The sequence below is a fragment of the Micromys minutus genome (assembly GCF_963924665.1).
Source record: "Micromys minutus genome assembly, chromosome: 10".
Taxonomy (NCBI): domain Eukaryota; kingdom Metazoa; phylum Chordata; class Mammalia; order Rodentia; family Muridae; genus Micromys; species Micromys minutus.
This window is the reverse complement of record NC_137979.1, coordinates 25,545,272-25,568,965: the sequence shown is the minus strand read 5'-3', so window position 1 is coordinate 25,568,965 and position 23,694 is coordinate 25,545,272. Positions and strand designations below refer to the sequence as shown.

General features: G+C 48.3%; 1 protein-coding gene across 1 annotated transcript in view; it reads left to right on the top strand.

Annotated features, from left to right (window-relative positions):
- RAP1GAP2 (RAP1 GTPase activating protein 2) overlaps positions 1–23,694 on the top strand; it is a gene marked incomplete at both ends in the record, with an annotated part of 213,508 nt that overhangs the window by 112,132 nt on the left and 77,682 nt on the right. Inside the window, 1 exon segment of the mRNA XM_080923050.1 lies at positions 6,895–6,979. Within this exon segment, the coding sequence (XP_080779176.1) occupies positions 6,895–6,979 (85 nt within the window).

Sequence of the window (23,694 nt, the reverse complement as noted above, 5' to 3'; positions counted from 1 at the left end):
CTTTCCTTCCTGTCAGCTCTGCAGGGATCCCACCTTCTTTACATTGGTCCCAGCATGGCAGGATGGATGTTAGTGCCCTGGCCCCTGTATACACTTGGGACATCTGTGTGCCCTTTTCTGTCTTTCACCAGGACAGCAGTGGGCTCTCACATCCAGCCCCCTAGACTTTGTAGCACCCACATCCAGGTTACCCAGACTTTATATCTGTTCTTGCCACTCTCCACCTCTGCTCTCTGACTGGCTTCCTGCTCCTCCATCAGATTTACTTCTTTTGGTTGGGACAACTGCAGTCACCACCGTAGCTGTCATGGTCACCTATTGTGTTTCTGCTGTATGTACCCAGATTCTGCGTTGAGGGGTTTCCAAGCCTTTCTCAAAATGGCAGGGTAGAGAGATTAACACCACTTCAGATGTGGAAGCTGACAGGCAGAGAGGGGAAATAAACCGACCACATGGCTAGTCAGGGATGATGCTGGGAGTCAAGTTCAAGCCTGTCAGTCCCTCACACTAGGGCTCTTATACTGACTGTCCCCCTCCCTCAGGCTGGAGCCTGGCTCTGTCACTTGTCCACTTAGCATGGACAGACATTCGCAGACATGAAGACATCCCAGCAAATCTGGATGCATAAGCCCTGGGTGGCCTGGTAGGCTGCTGCTTCTTTCTCCTCCTCCTCTTCCTCCTCTTCTTCTTCCTCTTCTTCTCTCCCTTCCTCCCCCTCCCTCCTCTTCCTCTCCTCCTCCTTCTTTTTCCCTTGTTTTTTTCGAGACAGGGTTTCTCTGTGTAGCCCTGGCTGTCCTGGATCTTGTTTTGGAGACCAGGGCCTGGACCTCACAGAGATCTGCCTGCCTCAGCCTCCTGAGTGCTGGAGTTAAAGGCATGCACCACCACACCTAGCTTCTGGCAGACTTCTCTGAGCATGAAGCCTTCACCAAGTCCCTGCTGTTTGTGACCCCCCCAGCTTGCTCAGTGACACACGATCCTCTGCTCCTATGAAAACTACTTCTGTAGAGGGGACAGGAGTCAACAGTCAACTCATCCATTCTGTCTTCTCTGCAGAGGATCGAGCAAAGACACCAAAAAGTGGAGGGTGCATTCATTAGGGCCAGAGCTCAGCCTGGCTTCCAAGCCACCTCTCTGCCCTCTGTGACCCAGGCTGAGCCCCCTTGGATCGTGTGGTTTGGTTCTAGTTTCTAGGCCACTATTTTAGGTCTAAGTGGCTATGTAGGGTGGGCCTTGAGAAAAGGTAGAATGCTAATATTTTTCCTAACTCACGACTGAGCTGCTGGTGCTTATGAGTGTTGGGTGTGGGGCAGAAGGGGCCCTTCAACAGTGGCAGTTGCTAGGAAGCCCCCCTCGGCCCCATGTGTGTTCACTGTCTCTGCTGCAAAGCAAGGACACTCTCATCAGTTGGGGCCCGGGGGCTCGATAGGCAGCAAGAACCCCCAGCCTCCCTTTCCTTTTTCAAAAATTGAGATATAGTTTGTATACCATGAAGTTCATTCTTTGAAAGTATATGGCATTCTCAAGGTTCTAGTACATGCTCAGGGTTGTACAACCATCACGACAGTCTAACTCCAGAACATTCTAGCCATCCATCAGCTGTGCTCCTTTTGCCTCTTCAAGATTTTCACAACTACTGATCTGCATTCTGGCTTTGGATTTGCTGGTTTCGGACCTCCCAGGGAAACAGAACCATCTAGTGCAGTGGTTCTCAACCTTCCTAATGCTGTGACCCGTAAATACAGTTCCTCATGGTCTGGTGACCCCTGACCATAAGATTATTTTCACTGCAACTTCATAACTGTAATTTTGCTACTGTTGTGTGAATCGTGATGGCAGTATTTGTATTTTCTGATGGTCTCAGGTGGCTCCTGTGAGAGAGCCATGACAAACAGGCTTAGAACCACTGATGTAGGATGTGTCCCTCTGTGACTGGCTGTTTTCACTTAGCATCATGCTTTTAAGGTTTGCCGAATGATAGTGAAATCCACACACCATTCCTGTTTGTGGTGAAACAGTATCCCATTTTATAGACCACTTGCGTTTGTCCTGTCCATTCATTGCTGGGACATTTAGGTCATTTTGACCCTTTGCTCCTGTGACTCATGCTTTGCATCCCTTTTTGTTTGGTTTTCTTGAGCAGCTATTCAATGCACACAGCTGTCTGTATTCCCCTAGTTTGGCTAATTTGGAAAGCAAGCGTAAGAGCCCGTGGGTGGCTGGGGAGCCAGTGTGGTAGGAGATGGTTTGTGAGAACTCTCTGCCAGAGGGAGGCCTTGCACCTGGCCCCGGGGCCATCTGTTACTAGGTGGGTATTTTCCCCGTTGTTGATTATTAACCAGTGGGTGGTTATGCTCCTGAGAGCAAACCTCCAGGGGCAAGGACTGTTGCTGTATTTGAGATGATGAAGTGTTTTCCTAGACATTTAAACAGTCCTTGCTTCTCTTTCTACACTTGGAGATAGATCACCATGTTTTTTTAATTTACTGATTGGTATCTTGCGTTTTTTTTTTTTTTTTTTTTAATTAAGTGCACACTTGGGTATGTGCCTCTGTGTGTGCATGTGTGCATGTGTGCATGTGTGCATTGGTGTACCCTCATGCCATGGTTTGCAGGTGGAAGTCAGAGGGCAACTTGTGGGGGTCGTTTCTTCCCTTCTACTATGTGGGGTTGGAAGTTGAACCCAGGTCATCAGGATTTGTGGCTTAACCCGCTGAGCCATCCTGTTGGTCCCAGACCACCATTTTATACAGAACTTCATCTTTTTATTCCACAGTATTGCTTTAAAAAAGATTTATTTATTTAAGTTATGTATGAGTACACTGTAGCTGTCTTCAGACACACCAGAAGAGGGCATCGGATTCCATTACAGATGGTGGTGAGCCACCAGGTGGTTGCTGGGAATTGAACTCAGGACCTTAGAAAGAGAAGTCAAGTGCTCTTAACGGCTGAGCCGTCACTCTAGCCCCACTGTATAAACCCTCAGAACATCACTACTCCTACATTTGTGTCGAGACTCAGAGTGAGGCCACATGGCAGAGTAGTAGGAAGAGCCAAACTCGAGCCCAGGAATCACTTGATTCTAACTGTAGGGCATTCTCTATATCGATGTGCAAAAGACAATGTGCTGTTGGCAAGGGGCCCAGGTCACAGCCTTTTGAGGGTAGAGGTATGGACCCTGGATGCTGAGATGGCATCACAGGGACCTCCCCAGGACGATGCCCAGCTTCTCCTCCAGGCCCCTATGTCCTTCTTTGTCAAGATTGCATTTTGCTAAAGCCAGGTTGGAGCTCTTCTGGCCACTCAGCACCCTCCTCTCTGCCCTGGGCTCTCCTATGCTTTGAGGAGCCAATCTCCCAGTAGAGAACGTGAGCTCATTTGACTGTGCAGTGGCCGAGATGCTGAGTGGGCTGCAATTCCAGTAACCCCAAATGGCCTGCTCATTTAGTGCTCACATGCTTCTCTATGTCAGCCGAAAGTAAAATCTTCCCTCCCCCTTCTCCCTTCTCTCCATCTTCCTCTTTCCGTCTCCTCTCCCCCACCTGTCCTTATCACCAGCACCTTCCCTTATGTGTTCCCAAGGGCCCCTGGGTAAATATGGGGCCATGTGGCTTTACGACATATGTTTCTGTTTGTCTGGGCTAATGGGAGGGCAGTTTCCAATCTCAGCTTCACGGCGGCACTGCAGCTCATAAGAAACTCATTACTTCTGGTAATGATTTACCGTTTGCTTATAACAAACGAGAGTGGTCAAGGTTGTCCCCGGTAGAGTCACATCAGCTTCCTCTGCTTACGTGTGATATGTTTGCTGAGTAAGAGAGAAAGAGCAGGAACTCCACTGAGCGTGCAGCTCTCACCTTATCTTTGTGTCAGCTGGTGACGGGGTCTGGCCCTGGTGTCCTGGGGGAAGGCATTGGCTCACACGTAAATGTCATTGGCAAAAGAGCTAGGGCAAGACAAGGTCAGGCTCAGCTGATCAGAGTAGGGGGTGGGGTTGAGGTAGGAGCTGGTGTTTCACCTTCTTCATTCTGGTCTTTTTCAATCACAAGGCTAAAGGCGGATGTGAGAACTTGTGTATTACCTTCTCAGGTACTAGAGATGGCTTGAGACAGCAGACATTTCTTTCCTCAGTTCTGACATCCAATAAGATGTCAGAAGAAACACAGTGGTTTAATGGCCCTGGGGAAGGGTCCTTCCTGTCTCCTCTGTTTGCTGGCGTTTGGCATGATGCGTAGCATCCCTCTGTTTGCCACCACATCACTCTCCCACCTATGTCCATCACGACTCCATGTGATGTGCGCCTGTAAGCTCACGGCGCCTTCTCTTCTTACACGGGCACTGGGCGTGCTAAAGGTCTAGCTCACAGCCTCGTCTTAACCTCCATCACATCTGCAGAGACTCTGATTTCAGATGAGGTGCTACTCATAGGTGCTACAGGTTGAGATGTCAACATACTCTTTTTTGAGGGGACACACTTTAACCAACAATAGACATTTAGCTCTTAAATAGGAGGTAGGGATGGAACCAAGAGTGTACCAAGAGGAACAGTGAGTGCGTCTCTATTATAGGTATACTTGACGTTGGGTCTAATGCATGGCTAAAGGCCCATGTGTACCCCGAGTCTTTTGTGGCCATCCTCCATCGCTTCTAGACTCTTAGACTCATCTTAGGAGTTAGAAGGAACCTGTTGGCCATGCGTGTTCTCTCCTGCCCCACTATCACTTGGGAAACCCTTCTGATTGGAAGCTACCTCGTGTGATCCCCACCACGCCCTGGTCTCGGTTGCTCATCCAGCATCCAGCATCCAGCATCCAGGGGAAGCAGGCTGGTACATGGGAAAAGGTTGGGGATTCCTAGATCTCGGACGGTAATTGCACTTCCCGAGGACATTACTTGGCTGAGGACATGGAACTAGATAGTGTCCATCAGTGAGTGCTGTAAAAGTCTCATGACACCCTCCTCCTCCATCTCCAGGACTGTTGTCAGTTAAGGTCATAAGTCATCTTCATAAATAATCTCCAGGGGCATGGGTGAAAGTTCTCATCGAGTCCAGAGCAGCCCATTTTCTCTTGTGGAAAATTTGCCTCTTTTCTGTTATCTGCCAGCTTCTCAGCTCCCAGAGGAGGTATCCTTATTTTTGCCTTAGGGTACGTGAGGGTGTGATTTCCAACTCTCGATCAACCTTTTCTCTTCCTCTTTCTGGCTTTCTGGGAACAGGCTTATCAAGAGAAGCAGTGGCTGCTTGAAAGAGGGCTAAATTGAAGAGGGAGAAGACAGAGGGCAGAGGGCAGAGGGCAGAGGGCAAAGGGCAAAGGGCAGAGGCTGTGCTGGACCAGCTTCGATGGGAGGCAGGTGAGGGTATAGCAGTAGCCACAGCCAAGCTGCTATATGGAAAACAAGGTTGGTAGCTTGTGTTGAGAGGCAGACAAAGCTGCTGTGTTTGTGTATGTGTGTCTGAATCTTGCCCTTTCTAGTTCTTGGACCAATAACAGCCTCAATTAAGAGGGAAAAGACCTCCTCCACTCTAGCTATCCTAAGTCCCATTACCAAGGTGCAGGAAGAAGCAAGGACAGAGGCAGATGGACAAGAAAAAGAGAGCTGGCCCGGGTGGAGTTAGTGGAATCATGTGGATCCTGAGCCAAGCCAGATGTTCACCAGCCTCCCTGTCTGGCTGCTTAGAGGACAGAATGGGTGGCTGGTGGGGCCCTGTCTCTAGCCTGGTTTCTCAAGAGATGTTAGACTGTCCTAGTGGTCATGGGCAGGTGGTCTAAGATGATCTGGGCTCCAGGGTTGGGGTTTCTCTTTGGAAAGCTGGGAAGCATGGCTCTAGGGAATGTGGGTTCCCTTCATGATTGGATTTCCTTCCAGGATTGGGCTGTCACTACTAAGTCATGGGCTGGGAAAAATAGAGTGAGCGTTTTCTCCAGTGGGGAATGGTGGGCCTTGGTCATTTAGCACAGGGTAATGGGCTGACTGTTGGGTGCTTCAGGATGGGACTCCTGTGCAGCTAGGGGCTTTAACAGCTCAGTTGTGATCTCTGTCAGTTCTCAGTACTCTTGTCTTGACTTTCCATCCCTCCAGGGCAAATCAGAGTTCCTGGCCCACTGGGGGAATCCCCCATCTCTGCTCAGATGGTCCTGTTACATAACTTGCTGTGGAAGTTTCTCCCAACCTAAGCAGTCTGGTTGATGATGGGACAGCAAACAAGCTCTCCCTGGTCACCAGCAAGGGCCAGATGGGAAGTGGGGAGTGTGTGAGAGCAGTGTTTCCATGGCAACAAACTCTGTTTAGCTGCCTCAAACCTGATCCTACCCTACATGGACTAAAATAAGTTTTACCTGCAGCTTTTCCAGGAGGCAGTGCTGTCCTCCCAAGGGTGGGTCTATGCCAGTCTCCCCATCCCCACCCCATGTGTGTGTGTGTGTGTGTGTGTGTGAGAGAGAGAGAGAGAGAGAGAGAGAGAGAGAGAGAGAGAGAGAGAGAGAGAGAGAGAATGTGTCCAAGTGGACAGAGACACCATGGGAAAGGTAAGGGGTCCTTCATAATGATCCCTTTCCCTGTCTTTTGCCTTCTGACCCTAGTCCTGAGTCTTTTAGAACTAGCGGTTCTGAGATTTTGGGGGCATCAGAGTCATGTGGGAAGATGGGTAAAGCAGATTCTCTGGTTCCATCCTTGAAGATTCTAGCATGCACCCAGGAACTTACATGTCCCGAGGGGATGCTGATGGACCAGGGCCTTGCAGTGTACTGCTTTCAATGTTAGTATATCCCAATGAAGAGATGCAGTCAACTATAGTTTCCTGTCTTTCCGAGTCTTCAAGCTCAGCCTCATCACAGAGGGAAGGCTCACGAAGGCCCTCGCTCACAGCTTCTGTGTCCTTTGGTCTCTTTGCAGGAAGCAGGAGCTGGGCAACAGCTCGGATGTGACCCTCCCAGATCGGCCACTGTCCCCTCCCCTCACTGCTCCTCCGACCATGAAGGTAAGAGGCTCAAAGTCAAGAGGTGGGAGGAAGGGGCTGCTGGGAGTATTGTGAAGTCTTACCATTGCCTTGGCTTCCGGTTCAGCTGCTTCTGTGGTGGCCGTAGAGGGCCCAGCACTTCAGGAGTCAATGTCCTGTTAAGTGTGGTGGAGTGAGGGGAAGTATGGCTGAGGCCAGGGTGTCTGTGAAGAAACGGACAGGTGGCGCTGAGGTTGGCAGGATGCTTAGATTAGTGAGAAGCCATGTGAACTGGTGGGACTGAGAGCAAGGAGTCCACGTTGGAGGAAGGAAGTAGGAAGTTTAAAGGGGCTGTCATTCAAGACAGGCAAGGACTAAGTAGATCCTCTTAGGATTTGGATAGCATTTGATCAACCCTCCTAGGCCGGCTTGGTTACCCTGGTCTCTGTGGGAAAGTTGCCTGTTGCTTCGGTCTCTGGGAGAATTGTTCTGACGCTTCAGTCAGAAAGAGACCTCTTTTGGAGAGAACCCCATCTTTGGTTCCATGCCTAGGACCTTCCCCTTCCTAGAAAAGGAACTGTGCTCTTCTTCCAGGCCCTTCTGCGTTCAGTTTTCCTCTCCAACTTCCATGGGAGGACTACCCTGTCCTAGGATAGTCCTTGGGGAGGACTGTTAGATCAGCTGCACACCTCCAACTTCCTCCCTCATACTTCATTGGATAAAGACTAGATTTGAGGAAGTCTCCTACCTCCCAAGTTGTCAACAGGCCTCAAGACCTGCTGGTATCTTAGTCCTGCCTGACGCTCTGTTCTGAGATGACTCACAAGAAACAAGTTGGCTTCTCTTCCCTGCTGCTCGGTGTGGCTCCCCTTTCCCATGGCATCCCAAAGGCTGCAGATAAACATCATCTCATGACTTATATTAATCTCACACTGAGGCACAATGGCAGCAGAGCCCTAATTAGGCTAGGCATTCAGAGATGGGCAGGGTGTGGGCCAGAGTATAAGACGGTAGTACAACTCTTCTTTTCTTGGTGGGGATGTAGGCATCCCAAGCCAGGCTACTTTTGTCAGCATAGCCAGGGATAGTATGTGACCCAGATGCTGGGGTGGTTTGCTGGCATACAGTAATGCTGAGGAGGATGTGGCCAGTCTGAGTGTCAGCCCTTCGGCCTGCAGAGTTGTTCGTGGGAAGATTGTTTCTGCTCACGGACAGCAAGAGTTTATGGGGAGAATGAGGAAGCCTAGGAAGAGTCAGAGAGTTCTCTTGGCAGGCTTCACTTGCATGACTATTTAATTCATTCAACACCCAGTGTTTATTTGAATATTGCATTAGTCAGGACTCCTGAGTGACGGAAACACTACTCACTTAGCCTAGGAACTTTCCCAGGCATGGCTGCATTTGGAGGAGTCTGCCTCTCTCTCGCTTCTTTCTGTGATGTTTTTATTCTTTGCAAAGCCCTGCTTTGGTGACAACCAGATGGTGACGACAGCTCCCATATAAGTAGCTCTCGTGGAGAAAGAATAGTTCTGACTGAGTCCCAGAGAGGAAGCTCATTGGCTAGAGAAAATGGGATGCTGTGATTGGACAGGTCTGAGTCTCATAACCTATGCCAGGGAAACTGAGAGAAGGAATGAGGTAGCCCCTGGGAGGAAAACTGAAACACTACTGGAAGAAGGACTCTGAGTAGACAGGACCCACTACAGGGGCTACCGAGACTACCGGCCCAGTGCTGGACTGTATACTGAGATCTCTTTTTCTTTGGGGTTCATTGTTCACCTCTCAAACCAGAAGTTGGAGAGGGAGAGGCAAGAATGGGGGGTGGACAGTTAGGGAAGATGAATATTCTTGGGAAGCTCCATATCATTAATGGAGGATAGAGTCATGGAACTTGAGATCTTAGAGTGGGCTGACGGGACTTCTCTGAGGCACTGCTATTTCAGCTGAGGCCTGAGGGTTGAGGAGTAGAGTCAGACATTCAAGACCCTTGCTCTTCAAAGTGAGGCAAAGGGACCAGCCCACACTCTCCATGTCTGGGAGCTTCTCAGGAACACAGTTTCGTGCCCTGCTTCAGATTGCCCAGTGAGATCTGGGTCTTACCAGCATCTCTGGTGACCAGAGGCAGCTTGGGAATCCCAGAGATGAGGTGGGAGGAGAGGAACTGGGAAAGGCCAGAAACACTGGACCATCCTGAGTTAGGGTTGAAGAATCTGGGCCTGCAGACCAGCTCTAGATTAAGCAGAGGTCTTGCTAAAGATTTAAAAGAACTTTCCTAGTTAGGGGCACTGGAAAGGTTCAGCTTTGTTTTGTTTTGGGCAAGGTCTTACCACGTAACCCCGACTCTTGATCTTTCTGCTTTGGCCTCCTGAATATTGAGATCACAGGTGTCCACTGCCCCTGGCTGAGATGGGGGCTGTGAGAAGGATGCTTGACCTAGAACTGAGTGGGAATCAGCAGATGTACCAGATGCCACTGTTGGAGTACCAGGGAAGAGCATGTGATCTTGCCCAGGGCACCAGCAGGCTTACTTGGAAATACAGTTCAGTGTTCTCAGGTGGTAGGTGGGTTGACGAGACAAGGTGATCTGAAGAGAGGAGGCAAGAACTGTCTCAAGGTCTAGAGCAACATAACTTGGTGTAAGCATTTTTCTGAGGTGGGGTAGCCCAGCAGGGGGAAGAAGGGTCAGGTCATTCGTGTGGTGTTCTCAGGCCTACGGCAGCTGTCTAGGGAGGAGGTGGAGTGGAAAGAGCAGAGGTTCTTAGAATGGTTCTGTGGAAGATGCTGGGCATAGACCCAGAGGGGAAGACTATTCACTTCACAGTGAGGGATGGCCAGCTGGGTCAGCTGCGGGGACCTGTATGATGTGGGCTGCGCAGAGGAGCGCGGGGCAGAGAGACCTGGTGTTTCTTGGGATACTACTGAGATCTGTTCTGGAGAGGTGAGGTGACAGCAAATGACAGTGCCGAGGATTGGGGACACTGAGAATATGAGGATGTAGACAGTCCCAATAGGAGACCCATTGAAAGGCGATGGTGGTGGCGGGGTGTAGGTGTGTCAGGAGCCTTAGCCATCCTTAGTGAACTCTGTGACTCACGACAAGCAGGCATCCCCAGCTCTTAAAAAAAAAAAAAAAAAAAAAAAAAAAAAGCTTTCAACTCAGTTCTGGAAATTCCCAGCCTGACTTTTGTGTTCGGACTCTAAAGGCAGGTTTAGAGCTAGAAACTGAGGGAACTGGCCAGGCCTTCAGATTCTGGCTGGAGATCTTGTGTGTGGGGTCTGTTATACCTTGTTCCTGTGTCATGGCTTGTTTTGTGGCTAAGGGGTTGACTCCACGGCTAGGAAATGTCACCATTGTACGAAGGTAACCGCTTTCCAGGGATTTACAACCACAGCGCACACAGCACGCCGGTGTGTTGAGCACAGACGGAGAGTCCCCACGGCTCTGCTGAACGACCAGTGCTGCTGCTCCCGAGGGTTTGTTCATCCTGCCCGACGCTGAGCTCCTGGGGCGACCCTTTCTTGGTCTTTGGGGCTCTTGACCTCAGTTAGAGACCTGTGGGTTGAAGGAGTGTGGTCTGGACTGTTGTCTGAGTTCCCCAGCCCCCTTTTAAGATTGAATTTCTTTAATTAAATATGTATAGGTGTTTTGCCTGAGTGTGTGTATCTGTGCACTTTGTGTGTGCAGTGCTTGTGGAGGGTAGAAGAGGGTGCCCTACTCACTTGGAAATGGAGTTATAGATGGTTGTGAGTAGCCATGTAGGTACTAGGAATTGAACTCAGGGTAGTCAGTGCTCTAAACCACTGAGCCATCTTTACAGCTTGCGTCCCACTCCCCACCCCATCTTAATTCTAGGAGATCTCTCCTTGGCTCCCCCCTTTTTTTTTGTTTCTGTTTCCAGGGTGATATCAGACAATCATATTTTTATTTGAACTGCCTTGATAATTTCATATGTACACACACAGACATAAACGATAATTGATAATCACATTCCATTACCCTTTCTTGTCCTCACCCTTGCATGCCCACCGAGCCTCTTTAAAAGTTTCTTCTTATTTCCATGGTTTGTTTTGAGACGAGGTCTCTCATGGCTGAGAGTGTGCTAAGTAAGCCAGTCTGTCTGTCCAGCAAGCCCCAGGTATCATATCTGTCCAGTAGTCTGTCTTTGTTAAGGTTGGTAGTACACATTGCTGTACCTGGCTTTAAATTTGTTTTTTGATTGTGTGTGTGTGTGTGCGCGCGCAAGTGTGTGAGTGTATATGTGTGTGCACATGTGTGTTCATGTGCACGAGTATGTATGTGTGTACATGTACCATATCTCAAGTATGGAGGTCAAAGAGCAACTTGCAGGAGCTGATTTTCTCATTCCATCATGTGTGTCTCAGGGATTAAATTCAAATCATGAGCTTTGGTAGCAAGTGCCTTTACCTGCCGAGCCATATCTGTTGGCCCCATGCCTGGCTTTTTAATGTGTTTTGGGGATTGAATTCGAATCTTCATGCTTACATGACAAGTATTTTACTGTTCCAACCATCTCTCCAACCCCTTGGATCATTTCTCTGCCACCTGAGCAGGTGCCTGGCAAGAGATGGACACACCTGTGCCCTTGGTAGTGTGACTCAGGTGCAGAATGCTCCTTTGGGTCAGGGATCGATGATCCATTTCCTTTATGGATAGGTATAGTGTGGTCCTCCTTTCCCACTGTGCAGCCTGTTTTCCTAGGGGATTGCCTACCCCCAATGTGAAGTTGAGAAAAAGCTGAGCAGATGGGCGGAAACGGGAGCCCAATTCCCAAGCTGAGGATGGGCAGGGTAGGATGGGAGTGGGGTTGGGGGCTGGATGCCGGGGTGTGCACTGGATTGCTGCCCGGGTTTTATTCTTCATGAGTTTGGTTATGTTCACAGGAACCAGTGGGCATTTAGCAGGCTCCACAGTGTACCTGGCTTTGTGTGGATTCCCCTGGGAAGGCCCAGAAGCACTGGTCCTTGACACTCAACGAGCCTCTACAGGGGACCTTAACTTAGCTGAGGAAGCCAGATGGCTCAGCATGTGACAAGCTCACAGATTAAAAGTGGCTTCTTAGTTGGGAGGAGGTGCTGGAGATGAAGGGGGAGTGGGAAGAGGCCATAGGAAGCAAGGTAGGAGCTGTAGACCAGACCTTCCTGTACTGCAGAGGGGAAGGAATTAGGGTCAACCCTCAGATTCTCTTCCATCAAGGCACCTCCTAGACATTGATTTCTCTAGGGCACAAGATGGCTATGACCTGAACTGGCAGAGTTGTCCTTGTAGCCCCACACAGCCTGGTAGCTGGCCTGTGACCTTGGTTCAGCTTCGCAAGTCCTCATGAAACCCTGAAGCGCTCTGGGTCCTATGTTCTCCTTTGGAGAAGGGGGTGGAGGTTGGGGGTTATCCTGAGAGAGGCGCAGACTGTCTATTCCTATGTTAGTCCTTCAGGGTTTTGTCCCCCCAGGGCCACTAATCCCTCCTCCCACTTTTCCTCGGTGACAGTGGAAGCCCTGTATAGTCTTTGTATGTGTAGAAGAAGTGGGCATCTGAGGAGCTTCTCTGCATCCCTGTGGTCTGAGACTCAGCTCTCCTTCCCCAACCCCCTCTACACTTACTATTTACCAATGTATCACTCTCCCCCCTCAACCTGTCACACGGACCCATGGCCATCTCTTTACTTTGTTCCAGGTGCCAGGCCCATCCCCCAGCTCCCTTTATTACTGAGCAATCTTCTATCACATAAAGACACCACAGTTGGTTTGCTTGTGTTCCAGTTGTGGGACAACTGAGTTGCTTTTGGTTTGGGTGGTACTAATAGCCAAAGGCTGTGACTGCTGTAGCATAATCTGTTTAGACTGTGTCTTCCTTTCTCTTGGATTATCGAGGAATAAAATCACTACATTGAATAGCAATGGACTCCTTGTTGTCTCTCTTTAGGAGACCTGAGGCTCATTTTATAGACTAGTCTGTCTTCAAACTTGCAAGTATCTTCCTTCTTTAGTCTCTTGAGTGCTGAAGTTACAGGCGTGTGCCTCCACGCCTGGCCTGGTAAAATCTTTATTTTATTATTATTATTTTTTCCATGGGGTGCTTATGCACACTAGGCAAGTGTTCTCCCTCTGAGCTACCTCTTCCGTCCTGAATCTGAAATGTCATTGGAAACCAACCAACGGTCAGTACTTTCACCATGTCACCAGCAGTGCCATCAGGTCCTGGCTGCTCTGAATTTTTACCAGCATTGACCATTGTCAATTTTTAGCATTTTAGTACTACACACCTCAGTGGGTGTATGTTTGGCAGCAGCTCCCTGTGTTTAACTTGCATTTTTTTTTCCTAATGTCTGATGATGCTGAGCCCAACGCAGATCCGTGTGTACTTACTTTGGGTGTGGTTTGTTGTCAGGGCCCTGTTTATTTATCTTTATATAGGCAGCCAGTGTTCCATCATCTGTGGGGAAGACTTATTCCTCCATTGTGTTGCTTGGATGTCTTAGCCAAGAAACCTTCTGTCCGTAGATGTGCTCCCGTGCATTGTACAGCATTTTTCCAGCCATGGCACCTCCCAAGCTGAGGAACTGAAAACACGACTCTGCCTCCTTCCCTGTGATTGTAGTAGGCATTGATCATAGTGTTCTTTCCCGAGAACTTCCACATGACCAGAATCCTGCCTCACTAAGCTCTGTGGAAAGCAAAAGCTTTCGTTTGGAACTATCATTTGACAGGAATCACTTTTGGCTCCTCTGCCTGAAACAGTGGAGCTTGCTTAGTGGCAAGCCTGGGGTGTGTGCCAGAGTCAGTGTTCTAACCACTACCCTACATTACCCTAGCCACCACCCCACAGGCTGGTAGGATATCCTCTCAGTAAGGGTATAGAGGCATGCCGACTCCCATCTCTTTCCCTCTGTGATGAGGACAATGCATTCACAGGAGCAACATGAGCAGCCATGATAATCCATGACATAGCAGGTGCTCTGTCATGGGCTTCTATGATGGTGATCGAGAATAATGACAATGGTGTTCTTGTCCCTGAGGAACAGACCATCATCACTTGTGTTTAGAGAACCCAGACCTAGCTTGGATAAGCTTTGCCTATTTCCATGACCTCTGGACCTTTGGTCTTCTGACAGGTGGTCCTATAAAGGAGCCCTGCTTTTTAGAAATGAAAGCTGTCTGGGGGTTCCTAGAGCTGTGATAAAACACCATGACCCAAAGCAACTTGGGGAGGAAAGGGTTCACTTCATCTTTCACTTCCACATCAGTCTCTCACCGAGAAAATTCAGGGCAGAACCTCAAATAGTACAGGGACTGGAGGCAGGAGCTGGTGTGGAGGCCATGAAGGATGCTGTTTACCAGCTTGCTCCTTGTGGCTTGCTCTACCTGCTTCCTTACAGCACGCAGCACCACGAGCCAAGGGGTGGCACAAGATACAGTGAGCTGGGACCTCTCTCATCAATCACCAGTTTTTCAATTGAGTTCTCTTTCTGAAGGACTGCAGTGTCAAGCTGACCAAACAAACAACCCCCCCAAAAAAAACCTAAACCCAAAAAACCCACTAGTACAGAGACAGTTGCAGACTTTCTCTGAGGTCTCTAGGCTTTCAGGACCTTGAACCCTTTCTCCTCTGAGTGGGTGGGTCAGAACAGTGGGGCTTCCTGAAGTATCTCTCTGGGGACCATTTTCCCCTCTCCTTTGATTCTGCAGCCCAGCCCCCTTTCCGAACCTTCACACCGGTTCCATAATCTCCTACTGGTGTGGATACCAATATAGTTTCCATGACCTGGTCCCTAAGGGGTTTTTTCAAGTTATTCAGACCTACAAAGTTGTAAATGTCATAATTTCTGGAGCCAGTCTGCCAGGGATGAAGGGGTTTCTTTGCTGTGTAAATTTTCTGAGCCTTACCTTCTTCATTTGTAGAGTAGGGATAGGAAGAGTTCCCACGTGGTGGATGCCAGTCAAGAGCTTGTCATTAGTTGACACTAGTTGACATTTTCATTCAGAACAGACATGTATGGCTTGTGCTGCTTCAGTGTCAGTATTGTTCCTCAAAAACAAAAACCAAAAAACAAACAAACAAACAAACCCAAACCTTCTGCAAGATGATACTTTGTTTCTATTTTAAGATAGTTTATTATGAGCACTTTCTGTCCTCTGCTTGCCAGACATCCACATCAGAGGAGCCGATACTGTGGGAGCTTCTGTCTCAGACATAAATTGTTACCTGTTAGGTTCAGATATTCATGGGATGCTTGGAATAGGATAAAAGTAAGAGCTCTTAGCCTACCAGGCAGACCTAGAGAAGTGATATTCTGGAAGCTTCTGACTGGACTCTTGAACTCTCAGAAGGCTACTCTGACATAAGCAGGAGTTACAGTCCCAGTAGTGTCTGTGGGGACAGGAAGGGCCTACGAGGCTGTCTTCCTCATAGAGACCTGTAGAAGGGCATTGTACAGATGCCTGGATTGTTCAGGACCATGGGGAGCTCTGAGGTTGGCCTTGGAGCATATTTTCTGATCTGTTGGTACCCACCAAGAATTCCCTAAGGCTAGTTCCTTTTTCTGCAGCTGATGTTGAAACAAGCCTGAGTTTCTGGACAGCTGCTGATGTTGTGGAGAACACTGGAAGGCTGAGGGTAGGGCATTAAAGCTCTGGGAAGTGGTGTGAGGTGCAACTTGGGGTGCAGAACTCAGCCTGAGCTGGATATTGGGTGCCTGGAGAAGATGAGTCATGGCTCAGTCTGGCCTGCCTTACTCATCCCAAAGACCTTGACGGAGCACTTAATATTCGGGGTGTCTCCCTGGGGATGCTCCTTGGGCTGTGTATCCTAGTTATGCCTGACCATTTGTCCTGACTCAGAACTTAGTGCTTGTTTCTATGAGCTCCCTTAGTAAGTGCTGGGCCTGGCTGGGTCTGGCACAGAGTCTTGGTTCTAAACTTGGACTTTGGTTTTCAAAATTTTTCTCTCTCTTTGTCTCTCTGTGTTTCTGTGTCTATCTGTCTCCGTCTGTTTCTATCTTTCTGTTTTCTCTGTGTCTCTGTGTCTGTCTATCTGTCTGTCTGTCTGTCTGTCTGTCTCTCTCTCTCTCTCTCTCTCTGTTTGTGTGTGTGTGTGTGTGTGTGTGTGTGTGTGTGTGTGTGTGTAGGACTGGAGGACAACCTATGGGAGTTTGCTTGCTCCCACCATCATGTGGGAGAAATCAAACTTAGGTTGCCAGACTCAGTAGCAAGCACCTTTATCTGCTAAGTCATATCGCTTCCCCTTGATCCTGGAGTTTAATAACCAAAGGTTCCACTCTGCAGATCAGCGAGGTTCTGAGAACCTCAGCTTTAACCTAGGCTCACTGGGCCATTGCGCGGCTTAAGGAGGCCATGGGCTGGCAAGGACTTTGTGAAGGTCTGGACACCATGCAGGTAGTATACTGCAGTTTCTTTAGAGATTATCAGTTGTCAATGATAATGGACCAAACACCTGTAGGGTGGCTTTAATCACAAACTTGTGTTTCTCTTTTAACTTCCATATGCTGCCCTGAGACCATTTGGCAGCCGGAGCTACCAAATCCTGTCCCTAGCCTACTCCTACCCCTTGCACAAGTGTCATTGACCAGTTTCTCAAGCCTGGTATCTGGGTATTTGGGGACCAGTGATGGTGGCTTCTTTTTTTCTTTATGCATTGCCACCAGTGCAGTTTCAAGCCCCAATAGCTTGTGTCTCCTTCTGAGCCCCACTAGATCATATGTGTCTCATACATGTAGTATTCCGTCACTCCGGCCCTGACCTCCTGCAGACTTTCTGCCCCTTGCTAAGTGTGGAGCTGGAGTTTTGAGTGTCTGGGTGTCTGTTTCTAGAGCCTCTGTAACAATTACCACAAACGTAGTGGGTGGCTTAAAATAACAGCAGCGTATTCTCCCACGGCCCTTCAGGCCAAAAGTCTGGAATCAGGGTTGTCAAGCAAGGCCTTGCTCCCACCAAAGTCTGTGAGGTAGACTTTGCTTGTTCTTCTGGTTCATGACAGCTCTAGACATTACCGCTTGCCTTCCTCTGCCCCTGTGATTCTGTGTTTGCTTGTCTCCCTGGGTGTCTCTATGTGTCTGGACACTTGTCATCTGATAGAGCCCTCTAGGTAGTTAGTCCAGGAGAGCGATTGCATCTTGAGAGCCGTTTCGGTTCCATTGTGCTTCTGTGCCTTAGACTGGGTGAGTTATAAACACCAGGCATTTGTTTCCCACCATGCTGGAGGATGGGAAACCTACAATCAAGGTGTTGGTGGACTTAGCATCTGGAGAGGCTTGCTTTCTGCTTCCAAGATGGCTATTGCGTCCCCACATGTGGCACTTGTGTGTATGACTGTATTTGTAAGTGTAGACCCTCCAGTCCTTTTATAAGACACTGATTCCTTTTGAGGGGTCAAAACACCCATGAGCCAATCATCTCCCAAAGGCTTCATCTTCCTATGCCATTTCCTTGGGCCCTAAATTCTAACACATGAATTTGGAGGGATGCGCATTCATTCACACCTTGGGATCTGCTAATGCTTACCCTCCCTCCTGCATCCTTCACTGGTGCAAGGTCCTGTTCACAGACTTTTGACATGCACATGTCTTTTGGGTGGGGGTAGCATTTGGCCAGATATAGGGTCTGAACTGTTCTATCCTGAGAGCTCCTGGTGATGAGGCCCAGAGCCTGGTGAACACTTACTCCACTTGTGTAGCTGTTAGCAGATGTGATTGTATTTGCTTGCAGAGGGGAAGAGTGTGACAGGATTGGGAAGACCTGGCCTGTCGCAGCCAAAGCTCACACAGTCAGGGTTGGGGCTATCTGTTCCTACTGCTGCCATAGAACCCAGTATGCACAGAGTCCACAGTAGATGCTCAATAAATACATCACCTATAAGTGATGGATGAAGCCTCTCGATTGTTCCATATTAGAATGTGGATGTGCATGAAAAGCCCAGTATTCTTCTAGAGAATTTCTATTAAGACTTGTCTCTCCTGCAAGTAAACAGTAACAATAATACCCAGCTACATACAACTAGTTTTAACGAATGTATTCTTGTTGTGAAACGTTTAAGCAATGCTAAGGACAAAGAAGTACATTGTTAAAATATTAATAATACCTTAACGACTCTGTGATCCAGAAATATCCAGTATTACCACTTGCTAAGCATCCAGACAGCTTGGCATCATACAGACAAATAGAGAGCCACACATACACCAGATCACTCTGTTTATGCTCCTTTGTAATAAAAAGAGTCTGATTCAATTTCCCTTGCATTTATCCAATGAGGCAAAAACCCAAGTGGCTTAGAAGGAATTGCTGGAGTATATAGATTTCCTCTCTAGAAGAGACGCTGTTTTCATGGGTTCTCTAAAGATTTTGAGAAAGATCATTGTTAAAATAGAAAAACAAAAAACAAAGAAGAACCAAGCCATGGACTATGGTGCACACTTGAACTCCCTCCCACCCAGAACTTGGAAGAGAGAGGCATGAGGATCTGAGTTCCAGATTATTTTTGGCCACAGAGTGAGTTTATGGTCAACCTGGGCAACAGTGACATTGTCTCAAAAACATGAAGCTGGCAATGGACCAAGCCTTCGATCATACAAAAGATTAATAATGAATGATAGCGCTCCTGTGCATTGTGACTGGCTCCCTGCTTGGGTTTTGGAGGGAGGACAGCGCTGCCTGTGTACTTGATCCCTGGAAGAATGTTCTTCTTTAGAGGGGAACGGCTGTGGGTAGTAAGTTTGTCTTTGCACCCTTGTGGATGAAACCTTCCAGAGCTTGGAGCCCCATCACACGTGGCAACCATGCTGAACCTATCATGGGAGAGAATCGGGTGTGTGAGGGAATAGCACGGGCTGAGATAATTTGATTTGGCTGTAGGGTTGAGAAGTTTCTGAAATGTCAGATGTTAATACAGTGGCTGGCTAGCTCTACAGTGGAAGCCAGAAGTATCGGGTGGATGGCTGGGTAGCGTATTCTATTGTACGGGAGGGATGTGCAAGGAAGGAAATGGGAAGGGGGAGAAAAGGCAGCCAGGTAAAAGGGGGAGGGGAAGGAAAATGGAAGGACAGAGGCTGGTGGTCGTGCTCAGGAGGGGAGGGAGAAGAGAAGGTGAGGTGAGTCTGGCCTGCAGCATCAAGAAGCATGAGCTTCCGGACCGGACTGGATTTGCACTCTAACAGGCTTTGGCAACCTGATGAAAGTTTCAGTGCTCTTCACAGGGATGCACCCTGCAGTCCTTTGCAGCACAACCTGCTGTGTTTCTCAAGCCCTTTCCTCCCAGGGTTTGATCCTGGTGATGACCTGGCCTCTGAAGCAACTAGAATTGATTTTATCTCAGAGATGACCCGGAGGATCAGGATGAGAGAACCAGGTCAGATGCACTCAAGGTCTGTAGGTGTCCAGATGGAGCTCCGGAGTGTCCTTTCGGGTATTCCTTGCATAGTCAACAGACCTGGGCTCTGGGGGACAGGAGACAGCAGCTGGGGCAGATCTAAGGAGGATCAGCAGGAAGGGTAGAACCACAAAGGTGGCCCTTTGAAATCAACACAAGATGGCTCGTGGCTTTGACGGTTCAGGGCTGGGTGATAAGGGAAGAGGGGCCTGGATAAACTAAAAAAAAAGTTAGGAAGCCCCTAGACAGTGACCCCCCAACTCCTACTTCCCAAGAAGGGACTGATTCAAGGATATCTGGGGGGGGGGGTTCATGCCTACTGACTTTCAAAGCACCTTAAACATTTTAGCAAAGCCGAAACCAGGTCAGGAGCATCCATCTATTTTTAGAAGCTGGAAGGTGCTTCTGCAGTGCCTCGGGAGGGTTAAGGACCTGTCCCAGGGGAGCTCAAAGGCACCTGAGGGTAGTGATGGTGGCAGAGTTGGGGACCAGACAGCCAGGCTTCCTTGCAGCAGCTCAGATGTTCACTTTAGCCTTCTTATTTATTTACGTATTTGTTTCACTTATGTGTGTACGTGTATATTTGTACTCGTGTGTGTGTGTGTGTGTGTGTGTGTATGGGTGCACACATGCCACAGTGTGCGTGAGGAAGTCAGAGGACAACTTTCAGGATTTAGTTTTCTCCTTCTGCCACTCGAGTCTTAGGGAATGAACTCAAATCATCAGGCATTGTAGCAGGCTTTTTTTTTTTTTTGAGACGGTCTCACATAGCCCAGTGTATTAGGGTTCTCTAGAGGAACAGAACTTACAGAAGGAATCAATCTACCCACATTCCCGTCTGACTATCTATCTATCTATCTATCTATCTATCTATCTATCTATCTATCCATCCATTCATCCATCCATCCATCTATCCATCCATCTATCCATCTATCTATCCAGACAGTTTATAAGAATAAGAATGGCTTACCGTTCTGGTCCAGCTAGTCCAACAGTGGGTGTCTCCCAATAGGAGGTCTAAGAATCCAGCAGTTGTTCAGTTCACAAGGCTGGATGTCTCAGCTGGTCTTCAGTCTATGCCAGAATCCCTAAGAAGTTGGCTCCAATGCCAGCGAAGGAATGGACCTGTCAATGAGATGGAGGGCGAGCAGGCAGAGAGAGCAAGCTTCCTTCCTCCATGTGCTTTCTATAGGCTGCCGGCAGAAAGTGTGGCCCAGATTCAAGGTGGATCTTCCCATATCAAAAGACCTGGATTAAAGGTGGATCTTTTCATCTCTGAAGATCTTGATTAAAAGTTTGTCTTCTCACTTCAAGTAATTTAATTAAGGGGTGGAAAAACCCTCACTGGAGTGCCCAGCTTGGGTTTTAGGTCCAGATGTAGTCAAGCTGACAACCATGAATAGCCATTACACCCAGGTTGGCCTCAAACTTGCTAGGTAATTGATGGTGACCTTGAACTCCTGACCCTTCTACCCCCACCTTTGAGTGCTGAAATTACAGGTGTGTGCCACTATGTCTGGCCTGGCATTTCAGTTTTCAGAAGCAGTGAATGGTTAATAGAGACAGTCCTAGAATGTCTCAGTCTCTCGAGGACTCTGTAGAGCCAGACTGTACCTGTGCCTGTTAGGCCTGTTGGTTCCCTCTGGCTGCTGTAACAGGTGGCCACGGACACGGTCTAAAGACAGCACAGATTTGTCACCCCCTATTTCTGAAATACCTTATCCCTGGGCTAGAGAGGTAGTTCAGCATTTAAGAGCACTGACTGCTCTTCCAAAGGTCCTGAGTTCAAATCCTAGCCACCACATGGTGGCTCACAACCATCTGTAATGAGATCTGATACCCTCTTCTGGTGTGTTTGAAGGTAGCAACAGTGTACTCACATACATGAAATAAATAAATCTTTTGAGATACCCTATCCCTTGGGTACTGGAAGTTGCATTCCATTTGGTGGTTTTGGGAGGACCCATTTCCTAGCTCCATTTACCTTCTAGTAGGCTACCTATGTGCTTTGGCGTCTGGTCCCATGCCTTTGACGTCAGACCCAATGACTCTGAGCCAATTCCTTCTTCTTATGCTCCTACCCTGTGGGTTTCCTCTCCTGATGACGATGCTGTGCCCACCTGGATCAGGCTGCTTCATGTCCCATGTCAGGGTCAGTTACAGGCAGCCTGGATTCTATCTGTAACAGCAACACACATGGCAGGGTAAGCTTATACATCTGTAGTTCTGGGGATCAGGATGAGGGAATCTTTGTGGAGCAGATGGGTCATCGTTATGGTTCAGAGGCGGGGACCAGGCCTTGTTCAGGCCTTGCCTAACCCTCCTCATGTGTAAGACAGGGAACCCCACCAGCTTATGTCTCTGAAAGACTCCACTGCCTTGTGCCTGAGTCTTCTCCATTCGAGTTTCATTGTTTTGTGAACCTGTAACTTGTGAGTTCTCACATGCCCTTATCTTGGTCATATAACCTTGGGGTTGGAGGTTTGTTGAATGTTCCCTATATTTCTCTACAGAGGAAAGAAAGCCATATAACCTGTTGTTACTTTAGAGTTGAGGCATGACCTTCATTTAAAAATAGCTTTTGAAGATTTATTTATTTTAATTTATGTGTATGAGTGTTTTGCCTACACTTAGGTTTATATACCATGTACATTTCTGGTGCCCAAAGAAGTCAGAAGAGGGCATTGGATGGATTCCCTGAAACCTGAGTCATAGATGGTTGTGAGCCACCTTGTGGGTGCTGGGAATCGAACCCAAGTCCTCTGCAAAAGCACAAAGCGCTCTTAACTACTGAACCATCTTCCAGTCCTATGATTGCTTTGTGATTTTCAGTTAGCAACTTGCATATCCCATATGAAGATAGATAGATAGAGAGAAAGAATGAAATGCTTTATTTTTTCAGCCATAACAGAGACTTGTCAATTTTTTTATTTATTTAAATTTTGTTTTTCTTTGAAACAGGTTTTCACTATGTAACATTTGCTAGCCTGGAACTCAATATGTAGTTCAGGCTGGCCTTGAACTTATAGATCTGCCGATCTCTGTCTCCTAAGTGCTGGGATTAAAGTCACTGGCTACGAATGGACAGTGTTTGGAGACAGTTTCATGTAGCCTAGCCTGGCCTCAAATTTGCCTTTCAAGAGCTGAAACTACAGATGTGCACCATTATGTCTGGTTTTGTGTGTCACTGGACATCGAACCTAGGCTTGGGGCATGATAGCCACGCCCTCAGTAAAAAGAGCTGCAACCTTTTTTTTTTTTTTTTTACCCCCTTTATCTTTTTTTATTATTTATTTATTTATTTATTTTTGAGACAAGGTCTTACTATGTTTTGGCAGCTGCCCTGGACTTTACTTATTGTCCAAGCTGGCCTGAAACCCATGTTCTTCCCTCCTTAGCTTCCTGAATGTTGGGATTATAGGCATACCCAGCCTTTGTCTACCCCTTTCTTTAAAGAGCCATTGCTTGCCTCCAGTCACACACTGTCATCCTCCTCTGATCTAGCCTGAATATTTCTTGCTGCACATTCAGACTGCTGTCTCACAACTTGGCAGTCGAGTCTGCTCATAGGTAGATAATGACACCTAATCTATAAATCTTTCTGCACTGTTTTAACCACAGCACAAATTTGCTTCCAAGACCCCTGTCATCTCTTTGTTAGTGGGGTGGGCATCTGTGTGTGGGCCTGGGGTCATTAGGCTGAGGGTGGGAGGTGACTCATTGTGCTTAGATAACCCCAGGTGACCTGCCTGGTATGGACACTCCCCCTTCTGGTCCCCCAGGTCAGATAGCGTTGCCTGGCTACGGGAGGCTCCAGTGGGGAGAAAGAACAGGCACGCATGTTTAAAATTCAATATTGTGTCCTGGCAAACACTCTATCAGGGCCTTCCAGCCCGCTGATAATCTCTAATTCTCTCTACTCCTTTCGGGCGGGGCTCTGCCCAGAGACACAGATGGTGTCTTCTGGGAATTGCCCGTCAGCTGTTGTGAGGGATGGGGTGGGGGTGGGCTGGTCACTACCTTGGATCATTCTGAGCAGGTTCCTGGGAGTCCTGGGCTGGCTGGTGCAGACCTGTCCTTCAGAGGGTGTCCTGAGGAAGAAAACCTAGCAAGGCCTAGTCCTGTCACAGGTGGTGTCCTTTGAGAAGAAAGGGTACTTTTCAGAAAAGAGCCCTTTCTGAGGTCACACAAAGGGCATCCATTCCTGACTCTTTCCATGGGACTTCTTGTAAACGGAGACTCCTCACTAAGTTGGTTGAATCTGAATTTGAAGGTGGGATGCCAGGTGGGGTATGGCTGGCTTCTCTGCAGCCTTGCTTCTTTCTGAGGTAGTTCAAGGGCTCCTCAAAGCCAGGGTCCT